Source organism: Colobus angolensis, unplaced genomic scaffold (genome assembly GCF_000951035.1).
Source record: "Colobus angolensis palliatus isolate OR3802 unplaced genomic scaffold, Cang.pa_1.0 Scaffold177, whole genome shotgun sequence".
Lineage (NCBI taxonomy): Eukaryota > Metazoa > Chordata > Mammalia > Primates > Cercopithecidae > Colobus > Colobus angolensis.
Window position 1 is genome coordinate 386,664 of NW_012114899.1, and position 17,139 is coordinate 403,802.

Genomic DNA, 17,139 nt, shown 5'->3' on the forward strand with positions numbered 1-17,139 from the left:
GGGGGCGGTAGGCGGGGGCAGGAGCGGTAGCTCCCCGTGCCAGCGCAAAGCCCCCAAGCCGTAGGCTCTACTGAGCATGCCCAGTGTGGCTGCCTAGGGCTCGCACGGGCCGGTTGCGAGCCGCCAGCCTGCAACTGCACTTGCCGCGGCTGCTTTTGCAGCAACGCGAGGCGAGGATAACGAGCTAAGCCTCGGCCTCTGCCCAGAAACCCAGCCGGAGGCAGGGTAGGCTGTTGCGGGGCAGGGGTGGAGGACTGATGATGAAAGCTGAGATGGGTGCGTTGAGCAGTGTCACTGATTTGAGTCTCAGGTTACCTGTGCACAGGTGGAAAGGACCAGGTGACCACGCTGGTCAGTGTACAGGGAAATGCAGGGACGGTCCCTGCAAGGGGAATACCCTCCCCCTGCCTCTGCCCCTGGATTTCCGCGGCGTGGACTGCATTCGCTCTTTTGCATCGCTGTCGATCACAATCGTTCGCAGAGATTTGACTGTAGCAGCCTTTGCCTAGAGATGCCTCCTTCCCCCAACCCTGTGTCCTCAGGATGTCAGTCTTAGCACAAAGAGCAACCTGCTATTGTGTCTCCAGCGTGCATCACCTCATCCGGCTCCCTTGCAGCGCCCCACCTCTCGCTTCCCCGGTAACTCGGCTCGTTTGCCCTAAAAATGAAAGCTCTCAGCCGAGCGTGCTGAACGTGAACACATCGCCGTTGAATTTCCAGGGTCCAAAGGGCACCTATCTAAATGAACTGAAAGAGGATCCCCGTGAGTAGGACGCACCCCGCAGCCCTCTCTTGCGCCCGCTCCGGTGCTCCTAGGAGAGTAGAGCATCTCTCCCCCTCCGGCTCCAAGTCGGTTCGCCGCGTCGGACTCAAGCTCGGTTCTTAGAGACCACCTAGCCCCGCCCCCCCTTGGCCTCCGTGAAAACCCGGCGGGATGGATCGCCCGGGGCCAGGCTCCACGCGCCCCGGCCAGACCATGCACGTTCGGGGTTACCGGGTTGAGTGGAAAGTACGGAACGGTAGGAAGCTGCAGCCCAGCGAGTGGGCGGGGCGAGGAGACCTAGGAGGGTTCAAAAGGGGGTGGAAGGATACACGGGCCACAGTCGGAACTACTTTCCGGAGGAGGTCACGTGTGTTCCTAGTTGGGGAACTTTCCAAATTCCCACTCCCCAGTGATAGCTCCGGAGGCAGGTACTCTTCTTCTTTTGCTCGGGGTGTTCTCGCCTGGTGCAGGCAGCAGAACCCCAGCCCTTCCCGCGCCGCGGCGGAAACAGGGACTCGGACCAGCCTCCGAAAGGAGCGCTGTCGGGGCTGGCGCTTGGGGAGCTGGTTACACAAGCACCCACATCCAAACACGTGCCCCCGCCTCCCCGCCTGCTGGCTGCCGCCGATTCTTACAGAACGCGGGGAGAGAGTCCCCAAGCTGGTCCCATTCCTCGCCTGCTACCCTAAGAGCAAGCCAAGGACGGAGACCTGAGACTCCTTGCTCTAGATCGACCTATACTGCGCCTTCCCAAACGTGGGAAAAGGAGCTGGGCGCTAGGGGTCTCGGGCCTCTCCCTCGCTGATGCCCTGCCCCTTAGGGTGAACCCTTTTAGTTCTGTGCTTGCGGGTATCTCCTGCTGCAGCCCAGAGCTTGCATTCTCTGATGTTGCAACAAACGTCCAGTCACTACCCCTGAGCTGGTGAGCGCGCCCCACCTACTGTAGACTCAGCCAAGTGACTTATCTGGTCTGAGAACCTCGTCAATGGCCGTCAGCCCAGAACAAACCTGTCAAGTCCGCTTACAGCCCCGACTGGGCAGACCTGTCGCCGTGAGAGAGCTAATAATTCAGAAATGCAGAGAGTTGGATCGCGCTTCTTCTACCCCGCACTGCACCCGTCAAGGATCTACAAAGCAAGTAGTCGACCCGCTTAAAGAGAATGAGCATCAACACCAGTCTGGGGATTTATTATTTTTTCAATTCCCTTAGGAAGTAGAACTCCAGACGACAATTTGAGTGAAAAAATATCTAACGAGACCTAGGTTGAAGCACTGAGTTGTTTTTCAAACTTTTGAGAGAATGAGAATCAATCTGCATGTGTGTTCAATAATTGTAAGTGCCTATGAAAGTCTAAAGAGGATTTATGCTATATTTGAGAAAGAGGACTGTATATGTGCACATCATAGTTGCAGGCAACCTGTGAAGACTGGAAACCCCAAGAGACCTAGCGCAGAAAGCCACAGGCCATTACCTAACTCTGGGACTACTAATTAAACCCGGGATATTTACAGTGTTCTTAGAGCTCTCTGAGGCTCCGTAAAACTTTGCACTTATATACAGCATTTAAGATAGCTCTACAGGAGTTAACAACCTGCTGAAGCTTCAGTGTTGATATTTATTGAAGGCTGGTTTTGTGCATAGTTCTGGTCAGCTTGGGAAAGGCAAGGACCACAGTGGAAAAGGAAATGGAAAGCAAACGGAAAAGAATAAAAGAAAGGCCTCCAGTTGGTTTCCAGAGATGGAGATACTATCCACATAGCCTAGGGTGAACTACAGATTTCATTATTTTATAAATAACCAAGGATAAGGAGTTCCTGATGTCTAGGTGTTCTACTAGATTGCATGGTAAAAACCAGAGCTGTGTTTAATTATCAATTACTGCGTGGTAGAAAAAGGGGGAATGAAGATGAACCTTTCAAAGGGGAGTAGATTAGAGAGGGGTAAAATGTCTCACATTTGTTTCTCAGGTTGCTGATCTTGTCCCCGGAGTCCCTGTTACTAGCACTGCCCTACTCTGCCCCTCCCCTAGAGCCTACCCTAAGTGACAATTAGTCTCGTAGTATCTGAGAATCTCTGAACTCCGCTTTCAGGGAAGAAAATGAAACAAGGGTGCATTCCTGTCCCTGGTGCGACAGGGTCCTCTTGGATTCCATGGCACAGAGTTACTCTGGAGCAGAGAGGATCTGCATCACCAGCACTAAAGTGCTGGAATATGAGACCAGCCTCCAAGTACTTCCATTTGGCTGAAAAAAGAAAATGGGAAATGGGTTTTGCTGCTTCTCCAAACATCAGGTCCCTCTACTTCTCTCTAGTGGTGAATGAAAGGATCATCAATGTTGGCAGATATTTGGCCAGCCCGACAGCAACATCAGGTGGTTATTAGGAGTTGCTGAATAAAATCCTCCTTCTGTTCCTAGTGTTGTTTCTGAAAGAAATACTCCTGATGCATCCTTTTTCAATTTTTTGTTTTTCTGTACCTTTCTACCCAAATGGCTGGCCCTATCTAAAGTAAACAAAGTTTCAAAAACAGTACTTTTTAAAAGTTCAATTGAAAATACCTGCTTGGCTGTACAGATATTACAATACACTGGTCTCCAAGCACTTCTTCTTTTTTTTTCTTTTTTTTTTTGAGACGGAGTCTCGCAGGCTGGAGTGCAGTGGCATGATCTCGGCTCACTGCAACCTCCACCTCCCGGGTTCAAGCAATTCCCCTGCCTCAGCCTCCCGAGTAGCTGGGACTACAGGTACACACCACCACGCCCGGCAAATTTTTTGTACTTTAGTAGAGACAGGGTTTCACCATGTCGGTCAGGATGGTTTCAATCTCCTGACCTCGTAATCCGCCCGCCTCGGCCTCCCAAAGTGCTGGGATTACAGGCGTGAGCCACCGCGCCCGGCCGCACTTGGTTCTTTACCTGTCTGGATTCAGAACCAGAATACCATAGGGAGAAGTAGAAGTTTATAATAAAGGGAGAATTATATAAAGCTTCAAGGTGACTGTAGATTGATTAGTGAGCATGATAAACCAGCTTTAATTATCGTTTCTAACAGCTGATTCCAAAACTCTATTGTTACTACATTAAAATAATGTCCAAAGAAAATATCTTTCTTATTTTCTTTGATAAGCGAAATGACCAGCAACTTGATGTGGACGATGTAAATACTTGATGTGCTCTTTGTAGGTCCTCTGCTAAGATGTCTTTTGTGTAAACACTCTGATCGCTATAGTGCCTTTTTCATCTCCCATACACTGACCTTTCAAAAAGGGATCTAACTCAGTAGCTTTAATTTTTAAACAATCTTCTCTATCTCTGTCTGTTTAACTACTGTTTTCTAAATAATACAGAATATAAAAATATAATCATTGGACTGAATTTAAATCCATTCTTCCAAGAGTCTGAGGTTTTCCCCTTATTTCATTTATCCTAATAACAAACATTATTGTTCTTTCAATACAGATAATTTTAAGACATTCTCCAAAAGGCACTACTGTGGGTCATACAAGTAACTATATTCTAAAAGAGAATTTTCTCTTATTGTCTACAAGCTTCCCATGTCCCAAATCTCTCCTGAAGCTATTTCAGATGCCACGGTGTCATCTTTCACATCTTGGTAGAGAGATGTGCTGTATGAAATCATCATTCTCAGAGAAATAAGGGTTGAGTTGGTTGCTCCTGAGAACCACAGAGCAGACCAGGTACTCACTGTGTCCAAGTGGCATTCCGAAATTTTGTCTTGGACCATGGAGCAATACAAATAAAAAAGACCTAACATGACAAGACACCTTTGACTATGTTAGTCTCCAAGCTAACACTGACTACCAGTTATTCCCCTTAATACTACCTCTAGCCATATGGAACACATAGTTTGTTTTTTAGACCTCCCAATAATAGAAAGAGGTAATTCCCATATACCAGCAAATATTGGGACACCTACCAGGTGCTTCACAGGATAACCTGAATTTTTTTTTTTTTTTGAGATGGAGTCTCCCTCTGTTCCTCAGACTGGAGTACAGTGACATGATCTCAGCTCACTGCAACCTCTGCAGAATAGCCCGAATTTGTCTAGGTAGAGGGACATTGAGAAGGAGCCAAGACCCAGCTCTGCCTGACTCCTACAATTTTCCCCTGCAAAACATCCTTCTGGCCTCTGAGGCATCACAAAAAAACAGCACCTTTTTCAAAGAGAAAATGCATGGGACAAACAGCCCTGGAGCATGAAAAAAGGCAGACTTACAGCTTATCTGCTTTTTCTTTCCTTCTTTTCCCTTATCAAGACTCCACACTCCAGAATCTTTTTTTGTGCATCCTCTTGAGGGTAGGGGATCTTATCCCAATTCATTTATTTAATGATTCAATCAACAAATATTTGGGAGCCTATTAAGTGGCAGTACTGTTCTAAGCTCTATGGACAGAGCAGTGACTACTATGGCATATAGTGTTCACCGTCATGGAATTTAGTCTGCACTGAAAACTTGACTTCTATGGCTGACGTTGTTACAACCTCTTCCCAGCCCATAGAGTAAAGGTAAAGCAATAGAAAATACTCTGACATTTTATAATTACATTGTTTTGTTTTTGAGACAGAGTCTTGCTCTGTTGCCCAGGCTGGAGTGCAGTAGCACAATCTCAGCTCACTGCAACCTCTGCCTCACGAGGTGCTCAAGCGGTTCTCCTACCTCAGCCTCTCGAGTAGCTGGGATGACAGGCATGCACCACCATGCCTGGCTAATTTTTTGTTTTTTTAGTAGAGACGGGGTTTCGCCACATTGGCCAGGCTGGTCTTGAACTCCTGGTCTTAAGGGATCTGCCCTTCTCTGCCTCCCAAAGTGCTGAGATTACAGGCATGAGCCACTGCACCCAGCCGGATAATTGTTTTCAATTATCTATTGCTGCATAAATTGCCTTAAAACTTTCTGCTGTCTTCCTCTTGGGACCTAGGCACTGTGTAAAGAAGTTTGGGCCGGACCACTGAATGACGAGCAACCACAGCAAGAAAGGAGTCCCTAACCATTTTAGCTACTTTAACTGAGGTCCCAGACATGTGGGAAGCCATCTTGGACATTTCAGACCCAGCCAAACTCACAGCTGAATAAAGCACATGTCTGACCTGAACTGATACCATGGGGGCCACTTAAAACTTAGTGGCTCAAAACAACTACCACCATTTACTTCCTCACAATTCTGCAACTGGGGAAGGGCACAGCTGGACAGCTTGGCTCCCTCATGACATCAGCTAGGGTCTGACATGTGCTTTATTCAGCTGTGAATTTAGCTGGGCCTGGAGTGTCCAAGATAGCTTACCACATGTCTGGGACCTCAGCTAGAGTAGCTAAAAATGGTTAGGAGCCTCCTTTCTTGGTGTGGTTGCTCATTATTCAGTGGTCCAGCCCAGGGTTCTTTACACGGTGCCTGGATCCCAAGAGGAAGACAGCAGAAACTACAGGGTCTCTTAAATCCTGGGTTCAGAAGTTCCAGAATGTCATTCCACCTTATTCTCTTGACCAAGCAAGTCACAAGGACAGCCCAGATTCAAAAGGAAGGGAAAGATACTCTACTCTTTGATGGAAGTAGCGGCTGGGATAAGAGAAATTGTTGCCAGTCAATTTGGGGAATAGTCTATCATGATCCATCCTCCAGCTACAACAGTATACATATGCACATATATGCACGTGTGCGCACAAACACACACACTACATACAGAATACATTCACTCCCTTTCTCCAAAACTATTATTCTGTATAGCATCAGTGTTAAAGTTCAAGATCTAGTAATATATACCAGGCTCAGATGTGGATGAGGCATTTCAGATGCAGCTTCTCTTCATCTGAAGACCTGTTAACTAAAAGACAAGTTACATACACAACATGCAATACTGAAAAGGGGATAGGATAACTGCAGTAGACACGCCTGTTTGAAAATGGGGAAAATGGAGGGCAAATGGCAGTCATTAGTCCATAGCAATTCTGAAATCCCGCCAAGCACTGTTACCAGTCCTCTGAGGATCAAGTTCCCCATTAGTACCTAGGTTGGCCTCCCTCAGAATAGTTTCCCAATGCATTGTTCTCAAGAGCTCTTAGTTCCACCCTCTGGGGTCTAGACCAGGATCTCTGAATCAATTTTCCTTTTTCATAAGAAACTGCCTTCCTTGAACAGAGGCTTCAGAAATAACACAACACATCTACAACCATCTGATCTTTGACAAACCTGACAAAAACAAGAAATGGGGAAAGGATTCCCTATTTAATGAATGGTGCTGGGAAAACTGGCTAGCCATATGTAGAAAGCTGAAACTGGATCCTTTCCTTACACCTTATACAAAAATTAATTCAAGATGGATTAAAGACTTAAATGTTAGACATAAAAACTCTAGAAGAAAACCGAGGCAATACCATTCAGGACATAGGCATGGGCAAGGACTTCATGTCTAAAACACCAAAAGCAATGGCAACAAAAGCCAAAATTGACAAATGGGATTTAATTAAACTAAAGAGCTTCTGCACAGCAAAAGAAACTACCATCAGAGTGAACAGACAACCTACAGAATGGGAGAAAATTTTTGCAATTACCCATCTGACAAAGGGCTAATATCCAGAATCTACAAAGAACTTAAACAAATTAACAAGAAAAAAAATCAAACAACCCCATCAAAAAGTAGGCAAATTGTATGAACAGACACTTTTCAAAAGAAGACATTTATGCAGTCAACAGACACATGAAAAAATGCTCATCATCACTGGCCATCAGAGAAATGCAAATGAAAACCACAATGAGATACCATCTCACACCAGTTAGAATGGTGATCATTAAAAAGTCAGGAAATAACAGGTGCTGGAGAGGATGTGGAGAAATAGGAACGCTTTTACACTGTTGGTGGGAGTGTAAACTAGTTCAACAATTGTGGAAGACAGTGTGGTGATTCCTCAAGGATCTAGAACTAGCAATACCATTTGACCCAGCCATCCCATTACTGGGTATATACCCAAAGGATTATAAATCATGCTACTATAAAAACACACACACAAGTATGTTTACTGAGGCACTATTCACAATGGCAAAGACTTGGAACCAACCCAATTGTCCATCAATGATAGACTGGATTAAGAAAATGTGGCACATATACACCATGGAATACTATGCAGCCATACAAAAGGATGAGTTCATGTCCTTTGTAGGGACATCGATGAAGCTAGAATCCATCATTCTGAGCAAACTAACACAAGGACAGAAAACCAAACACCGCATGTTCTCACTCATAGGTGGGAACTGAACAATGAGAACACTTGGACACAGGGCAGGGAACATCACACACCAGGGCCTGTCGTGGGGTGGGGGGATGGGGGAGGGATAGCATTAGGAGATATACCTAATGTAAATGACGAGTTAATGGGTGCAGCACACCAACACAGCACATGTATACATATGTAACAAACCTGCACGTTGTGCACATGTACCCTAGAACTTAAAGTATAATAAAAAATAATAACAAAACAAAACAAAAAATAAAGTAGATATAAATATAAGTGCAGAACTGCTTTGAGTGGCTACGCCGGGCACATCACTTGTGGGTTAGCCCTGCTCTGCAAGGAGCACTACCTCTGCTGCAGTACACTGCCGCTTCAATGAAAGTTACTACCACCACCAAAAAAAAAAAAAAAAAGAATCTGCCTGCCTTTTACAGTTAAATAACTCTCTCACCCTGCTTCCTGCCTGTAGGAAGTTGGGGGCTTGGAAGGTTTTTCATTTTGAACTGTCCCTTCCTTAGTCCAAGCTGGTGCAATTTTATCCATATAACTCTTTAAAATTTTGTGACTCTTACTGGAGTTCACTTCTTGCCCACAAAGCAACATCTATAATTCTTTCAAAAACAAACCTCTCTGCCTGTAGTCCTAGCACTTTGGGAGGCCAAGGTGGGAGGACTGCTTGAGGCCAGCAGTTGGAGACCAGCCTAGGAAACATAGTGAGACTCTGTCTCTGAAAAAAATTAAAAATTAAAATTTAAAATTTAAAAAAACCTCTCTCTACTGTGGACCTGTAGAGGTAACTACTGTGGGACAACACTTAAGATTCTTAGAAGACCTTTTGTCTAAATGAGGGCAATATCTTAAATATTTTAGAGGTCTTAGCACCGAGTCTTGATAGGATCTTTACCTTGAGGCCAATTCTACAGGCAGGCCCTTGAGGCCATTTCTTACTTTGAGAATCTTTCTGGCATAAAAAGACTCTGCATAAAAATGGGATAGTTCCTTTTTTAACACATCTCTGTCTCTTGTGATATCATCATACATCACTTGTGTATCTTTGTACATCCCTAAAAGAAGCCAACTGTCACTCTGAACATTCAGCCTGAATGTTGCCAAATCCACAAGTTTATTAGGTATACTTTCTATCTTCTGTGTTTTACCATATATCTGGCCACAAGGGTTGTCAAACATTTTGCTGCTGCTAACACCATTTCTCCAACCTTCAATAGCAATTTTCTCACTGCTCTTACAGCTCTATTACAAGTCTTTTCCCCAGACTAAGGAGACATATCAACTAAAAGCAAGTGAGGGAACCTGGATTAAATGTTGGAACAGAAAAAGAACATCACTACAAAAACAAGTGAATTTCATATAAGGTTTGTACCTTGTGTTAATTTCCTGGTTTTGATCATTGTTCTGGGGCTATTAATAAGTTATTGGCCAGGAACCATGGCTCATGCCTGTAATTCTGACAATTTAGGAGGCTGAAGTGGGAGGATGGCTTGAACCCAGGAGTTCGAGACCAACCTGGGCAACAGAGTGAGACCCCCCCATCTCCTGAAAGCAGGGAATTTTTTTTTTTTTTTTGGCAGAATCTCACTCTGTTGCCCAGGTTGGAGTGCAGCAGTGCAATCCCGGCTCACGGCAACCTTCACCTCCTGGGTTCAAGCAATTCTCCTACCTGAGCCTCCCAAGTAGCTGGAATTACAGGCACGTGCCACCACGCACAGCTAATTTTGTATTTTAGTAGAGACAGGGTTTTGCCATGTTGGCCAGGCTGGTCTTCAACTCCTGGCCTCAAGCGATCCACCCACTTCGGCCTCCCAAAGTGCTGGATTACAGGCGTGAGCCACTGTGCCTGGCCAAGAACCCCATCTCTTAAAAAAAAAAAAAAAAAAAAAAAAGAGAGAGCTATTAACACTAGGCCTGCTGGATAACAAGCATACATAAACTCCACACCAGGTCAGGCATGGTGGCTCACTCCTGTCATCTCAGCACTTTGGGAGGCCAAGTGGGTAGATTGCTTGAGCTCAGGAGTTCGAGACCAGCCTGGGCAACATGGAAAAATCATGTCTCTACAAAAAATACAAAAATTAGCTGGACATGGTGGTGTGTGCCTATAGTCCTAGCTACTTGGGAGGCTGAGGTGGGAAGATTACCTGAGCTCCAGGAGGTCAAAGTTGCAGTGAGCAGTGATCGCACCACTGTACTGCAGCCTGATGACAGTGAGACCCTGTGTCAAAAAAAAGAAAAAAAAAATTCATACCATTTTTGCAACTTTTTTCTAAGTCTAAAATTTCTTCTAGGCCACACACGATGGCCCACGCTTGTAATCCCAGCACTTTGGGAGGCCAAGGCAGGCGGATCACTTGAGGTCAGGGGGTTTGAGACCAGACTGGCCAATATGGTGAAACCCTGTCTCTAAAAAAAAATACTAAAATTAGCAGGGACTGGTGGCACATGCTTGTAATCCTAGCTATTTGGGAGGCTGGGGCAGGAGAATCGCTTGAACTCGGGAGGTGAAGGTTGCAGTGAACCGAAATCACACCACTGCACTCTAGCCTGGGTAACAGAGCGAGACTCCGCCTCAAAAAAAAATTATTTTAAAATAAAATATTTAAAAACCAAATTAGTTAGGCATGGTGGCTCATGCCTGTAATCCCAGCATTTTGGGAGGCTGAGAGGGAAGGATTGCCTGAGGCCAGGGCAACATAGCAAGACCCCAGTCTCTACAAAAAAATAATAATTAGCTGGGCCTGGTGGCATGTGCCTGTAGTTCTAGCTACTGGGGAAGCTGAGAAAAGATTCAAGGGAGGGGAAACAGACTCCATCTCCTTTTGCTGGGAAGGGTGGCATGTGTGTAGAGGCATGGAGGAATTGTTGGTGGCCATCTTCCACAATGACCCTAGTCCTCTCCCCTATAAATAAACCCCCAAAACAGACCATTTTACATCGTCCTTCTCTCAGGTCAGTTCTGCCTAGAATATCTGTCATTTAAGAATCCGATCAGCTGACAATTTGATTAGCAACTGAATGTTTTCAGTTGTTTTCTATTTTGCTCCTTAATCTTCCAGTTTCTTAACGTGCTTACTCATCTATTTTACATGTATAATTCTACTCTAGGACTAATGTATTTCCCAAAAGATTCATTAAAATTCAATGAAATAAAACAAAAGTGATAATACATATATATACATGTGTTTGCATAAATACATAGAAATTATCTGGAAGAATAAACAAGAGATGAGATAACACATTATCTCTGAGGGCAGGATAGAGAGGGAAGGATAGAGAGGGATCTTTCAAGGAAGATAAATTTCTCTTTTTATTTATTGCTTTTTATATGGTTCAAAGGTTCTTTACAATGATTATTACTTTTATAAGGTAGAAAGGTGATTTCATCCATTAGAATTAAAACTAAAAATATATGTCTATTATCAAGAGAATGTTAAAAAAAAACAGGAAAGAAGCTTGATTCTAATTTTATTTTAAAATAAATGAGCACCCTAAAGAATTTCCAGAATTTAAGCATAAAGGTCTGTTTGGTGTTTGCTGGACACCATAGGAATACATGGGAATATCTGCCATAAATGGTACATGGTAGAGATGTATGGTAGACAGGCTGTATCTTATCCTGAATACCCTTTCTTCCTCAGATCAATGGTCTTGACCAGATCTATTTTTCACTCTTTGTACTATTTAATAACTTTTCCTGCTCAAAGAAAATGTCCTCCAAAAATAATCATATGACAGCACAGTACCCCACCTTCTTCCATTCAATAGAGTGGCAGACCGCTTTATCATCCAGTGCATAATAGCTAGAAAAAACTTCATAGATCTGCTAGTTTACCAATCTCATTTTACAAATGAAGAAACTGAGGCCCAAAGGGTTTACATGCCCCAGATTACATAGCAACTCAATGAGGGATCCTCAGTTAGAGCCTGGAGAATTCCCTGTTATACCCTATCAGTGAGTAAAGATGGTAAGAAAGTCTAGCTTGTATAGAAACATAACGAGTTAGTTAGAAATTTGACTAGAGATGGCTTTTAATGACATTTTCAAGGCTTGGAAAGGAGTGAACAAAGAAAACAAGGAGACTGATTAAATAGAGATGATAAATAGGGTTTGGGATGGAGAAAAACAGGTATAAGTGAATGAATGATTCCCGATGTTCACTCTCTAACCTTAAATGTCCTGAAATTAGCCCATGATGCCTTAGTACCTTAAGGATCAAACATTAAAACATGAATAGCCACATGTTGCAAATTTGTTTCTCCTCCTCAGTTCCTAAGATTACTGGGAGAGTGTCTTTCAGACAAGAATATAAAGGAGGCAGCCATTATATGTGGACCAAAGACAGAAAAGGGACTCTTTTGAAAGGAAGGAGGAAGGACTCTTTCGAAAGGAAGGAAATACCAAACCTACAGGGAGCAAGGAGAACGCTGCCACCTGCTGAAGAGTTGGAGTCAGTGAAAATGCTGCCATGCAGTTACAGTCAGCACCTTCATCATGGCTCAAAATTAGAGAACCTCTTCGCAGTCTGAGGCAGGTCAGTGCTGAGAGAAAGCTTAATTCTAGATTTAATCAGGCCAATATGTGCTGGAGAAAGGTTAGTTTGTCTCTGGTATGAGGTGGTAGAGGTCTGCATATCTGCTTCTCTTTCTTGCACAAATATTTATGCTTATTAGCTTTGAATCTTTTCCCAAAACCTAAATTTCAAAATACTAACATATTCTCGGATGAGTCTAGATAAAAGTGATATAAGAAAAGGCAATACAAGGAACTTTATTCAAGTAATGCATGCACTAAGTTAAAAATTCTCCAGGGCTCACCACTATCCTTCCCTACATAAGTGACTTCCCCTTCTTCCCTCCCCAACCCCCACCTCCGCCATGCCCCACCCCCCAGAGCTTTCCATTTCTTCTTCTTCTATTCATATACAAATATACACACACACACCAAGGACAACCGCAGGAGAGGGCTGGGAGAAAGTTGCCAATCCTTTGTATAAGGCCTCAGTCTTTACCTTCTCATCCATCCTTCCACTCTCCTTTCTCCTGCCCTGTCTTGCCATTCTTTCTTCCAATCCCTATTTTTCTCCTCTTGACCTCTATCTTTCAAGATTCCCCTTATTAGTATACAAGAAACTGATATGGCTGAGAGATCCCATGGGAAGGTGATATATACAGGACTGCCAAGTTACACAACTCCAAGGCCACAATTGGTATCATATGTGATGCTGTTGTTTTGTACCTTTTGATTTTTCAACCATATAAATGTGTAGTAGCTTTAATTTATATTTAATCTTTTTGAATCTGACCTTGGTCCCCAACGGTAGACCACTGTTTAATTTCATGGTTACACTAAATAATGAAATAAAGCAGTTCTAGACCCTGCCCAGTTATAAGTCTCTTATTAAACAATGTTTTAGGATCAATAGAATAAGTTCAAAAAATACTCCTATTGTGATTTAGATTTTTCTCTCTTATAGGAACTTCAGAAAGAATACCATAGAAAAACCTAATGTTGTCAGAACTAGTTTAGGAGGGAAATTTTAACTTTTCTAAATACAATAGAACAGTTCCCTTTTGTAGATTTTGGTTACTTAATTGTACTAAATGTGTTACATTTCATTTGGTTTTTTGTTTTTGTGATGGAGTGCCCAGGCTGGAGTGCAGTGGGGCAATCTTGGCTCGCTGTAAACACTGCCTCCCGGGTTCAAGCGATTCTACTGCCTCAGCCTCTCAAGTAGCTGGGACTAGAAGTGCACACCACTATGCCAGGCTAATTTTTGTATTTTTAGTAGAGATGGGGTTTCACTATATTGGCCAGGCTGGTCTTGAACTCTTAACCTCAAGTGATCCACCTGTCTCGGCCTCCCAAAGTGCTGGGATTACAGGTGTGAGCCACCGCACCTGGCTTAAATGTTTACATTTATTAAAGAAGGTACAGGTTTGCACTGCAGGGAACTCTAAAGAAAAATGAAGTCTGTAAGGAAAGTCATGGTACTTGAAAATTAATTTGGGAATATTTCAAATCCTTAACATAAATTTTATGAAGTCAGGGAACTGGGAGAAAGCTAATGGATAGAAACCGACCATTTTCAGAGAAATAAAAATAACCTCATTTACATACATGGCTCTGAGCCATAAGTCATTTCTGAAATTTCTTTTCTGGACATGGTATCTTTGTCTTGGCTAGCTCCCAGGGTGCAGCCCCAGGCCATTGGCTGCTCCCACTCTTGGGACCACTCTTTTCCTATATCACCTGTTGAAACAAGTAAGAGGAAGGACTTAATTAAGATGTGCTTTATTCTTGTGTTCTTGTTCATTGTAAAATAGGATTTTCTCCATTTCAAATCTTGTTTATTTTACAATGTTGTGGCATTTCTCCTATTAACTGGTCATCTTTTCCTTATGACTTGAATTTGGCACGTTAAATGTTCTCACTCCTTTAAAGTAGAATTAAACTGAGTCCTACTTGAGAATGGCCATTATTCTGTTTTTGAAATGTACTGTCCTTTGCAACTACATCCAGAAATCTGCAAACCAAAAAATGTTTGCCCTTATTCTTTTTTGTCCTTTACCTTATTCAGGGCAAACATTTTCTGGTTTGCAGATTTCTGGATGTAGTACCTTGGTGGTTTAGTGGGCTTGAGTTTGTTTCAGAAGCTAAGTCAAGCAATCCTGACCCCTAGTTCTCCCAAACTGCACAAATTATTTCTAGTAACCTTCTCCACTAGACATGTGTTTATTTTGCAATTAATAAAGGGTAAAGAAGGCCTTAAAGGCATTTGTGCTTCAGGGCACTCAATGTAAATGAATTACAGTGCTCTTTGTACAACATCTTGGTTGATGGTAGACTAATGATGCCCTTTAAAGAAAGAAATGTGGGAATCATGAATAAAAATACTTCCAGAAATTATCAAAAGCCACATTATAGAAAAATTTTGTCTCATAGAACACTGATGGATTACTACTCATTGGTCACTAGTTATTTGAATAAGGCGATCAAGGGATTTTCCCAAATTTAGAAGATTCCTATGACTTACATATATGGACCTTCAGAGGGACTGTTCCTGAGTCTTTGAGAGGCACAGCAATGTCCTCAGTGATGTGGCTTCAGTGAAACAGTCACACAACTTAGGAGACTCCAACACAAGCAATTCCACTTTTGGGTATAAGCATCAGAGTAGTGGTCTTCAAACTGGAGAAATAAGGTTCTTAGTTTCAAGATGATCAATTCCAGATCTTTAACTTCCATATATGCTTTCTTCTAAACCTGATGTGCCTGAGAACTAGTGTAGTCAAGTGGACCTAGTAGTTCCATGTCCCCATCTCCCCTTTCATAGTGCCCTTTATCCCACTTTAAAAGGGAAAGGAATACCCCTCTCCATCTGAACACTGAAATGATGTACTGCCTGAAAGTGTAAAAACCTGCAAGGAGCTAAAGAGATCATCTGCAATAATGATATTGCTGCTAAGTAGCTGAATAATGTATTAACAAACCCTTTTAAAAGTTAACCTGTTCAATATTAATTTTTTTTTCTGGTGAACTGAAAGAGAACCTATTCAAACTATTCATTGAAAAATCATTAAAACTAAGATCACTAAGTGATGTGTGACATATAATTTGGGAAGCTTTCAAATAAATGAGTAACATTGCTAAAACAATTCCTCTCACTCACCATCTACTTATGTGAATAATATTTCTCAGTCTTTACAATATAAAAGCAAAAACTAGGGATAAATGATCTAATGCTGAACTTGTCTCCTTCTAGGAATATGTAAAATTCATTTATGATGTATAAACCAATTTTTTAAGCCCAGCTGATTTTTTTATATTTAATAATTATCAAAATTTAAAAGTATTTACTTGATTATACAAAAATACTAATGATAATTTGGAATAATTTTTAACACTAAGGAGCATTATGGTCGAGAAAGTTTAACACAATTTAAATTTTTATATAAAATTTGTTGCATGGAAATATGATACAGTCATCATCAATAAAAGATATCCACACACAATATATGTTATATCCAAATAAAAATCTGTATCAAAATCGGAAAAAAAAATTCAAGTTCAAAGAGAAAAAAGAATGATGTAAAATTTCCCACTGTAAAGAAAGCTTGTTCGTTTTTTAAATGTTTTGATGGATAATGGCAACAAATTACTATGGTATTTATGAATATTGGATACATTTAAGAATTCTACTTTAAATGCTACATAGGCCAGGCACAATGGCTCACGCCTGTAATCCCAACACTTTGGGAGGCTGAGGCGGGTGGATCACCTAAGGTCAGGTGTTCGAGACCAGCCTGGCCAATATGGCGAAACTCTGTCTCTACTAAAAATACAGGTGAAACCCCGTCTCTACTGAAAATACAAAAAAAATTAGCAGATCATGGTGGCAGGTGCGTGTAATCCTAGCTACTAGGGAGACTGAGGCAGGAGAGAATAGTTTGAACCCGGGAGGTGGAGGTTGCAGTGAGCTGAGATCGTGCCATTGCACTCCAGCCTGGGTAACAAGAGCAAAAACTCTGTCTCAAAAAAAAAAAAAAAAAAGTTACATAACTAGGAAATTACTTCCTTTGCACCTACTTAAACTTACAATAAAAAAGTTCAATTCTAACTCGACCATGTGTAAGGAGGAAAAGTTTTTACAAATTGTTTGTGGGATAAGCTAACAAAAAAGTTTAAAGACCCTTACTCTAGCAAAACTGTCATATATTGAAAGCAGAAACACGTATAGGGAGATTCATGTAAATATTATTTAAAACAGCAAAAAATTAGAACCTAAATGTTCCATATAGATAAATCAAATGTGATATTTTCATATGATAAAACATTATACAACAGGTTAAACAAATAAATTAGATGAATTTATCAACATGGAAATATTGCAAGCTTTATCAGATACTAGTTAAATCTGATTCTCAGAATTACATTGGGCTCATCCTTCTTTCATTTCCCATTCTTCTCATGACAGAGAAACCCATCCAGAAAGTAGAATAGATGTGACATTGCCCAAACTTCGGCCCTGAAGCAGAGAACTCTGAGTGGGTATGTAACATGATCATATCGCAGTTCTAATCATGGAGCCTTGATAGTTATGTAAGGTATTTTAA

At 42.2% G+C, this 17,139-nt stretch overlaps 1 protein-coding gene across 1 annotated transcript; it reads left to right on the forward strand.

Annotated features, from left to right (window-relative positions):
- Positions 1 to 6: 6 nt before the first annotated feature.
- KLLN (killin, p53-regulated DNA replication inhibitor) lies at positions 7 to 3,176 on the forward strand. Its single transcript, XM_011938742.1, has one exon. It carries the CDS (start codon positions 935 to 937, stop codon positions 1,475 to 1,477), a length of 543 nt encoding a protein of 180 aa, XP_011794132.1. The 5' UTR covers positions 7 to 934; the 3' UTR covers positions 1,478 to 3,176.
- The last annotated feature ends 13,963 nt before the right edge of the window (positions 3,177 to 17,139 follow it).

Coding starts and splice junctions, on each gene's coding strand:
- KLLN (XM_011938742.1), top strand. CDS start 935: ATGGATCGCCCGGGGCCAGGCTCCACGCGCCCCGGCCAGACCATGCAC.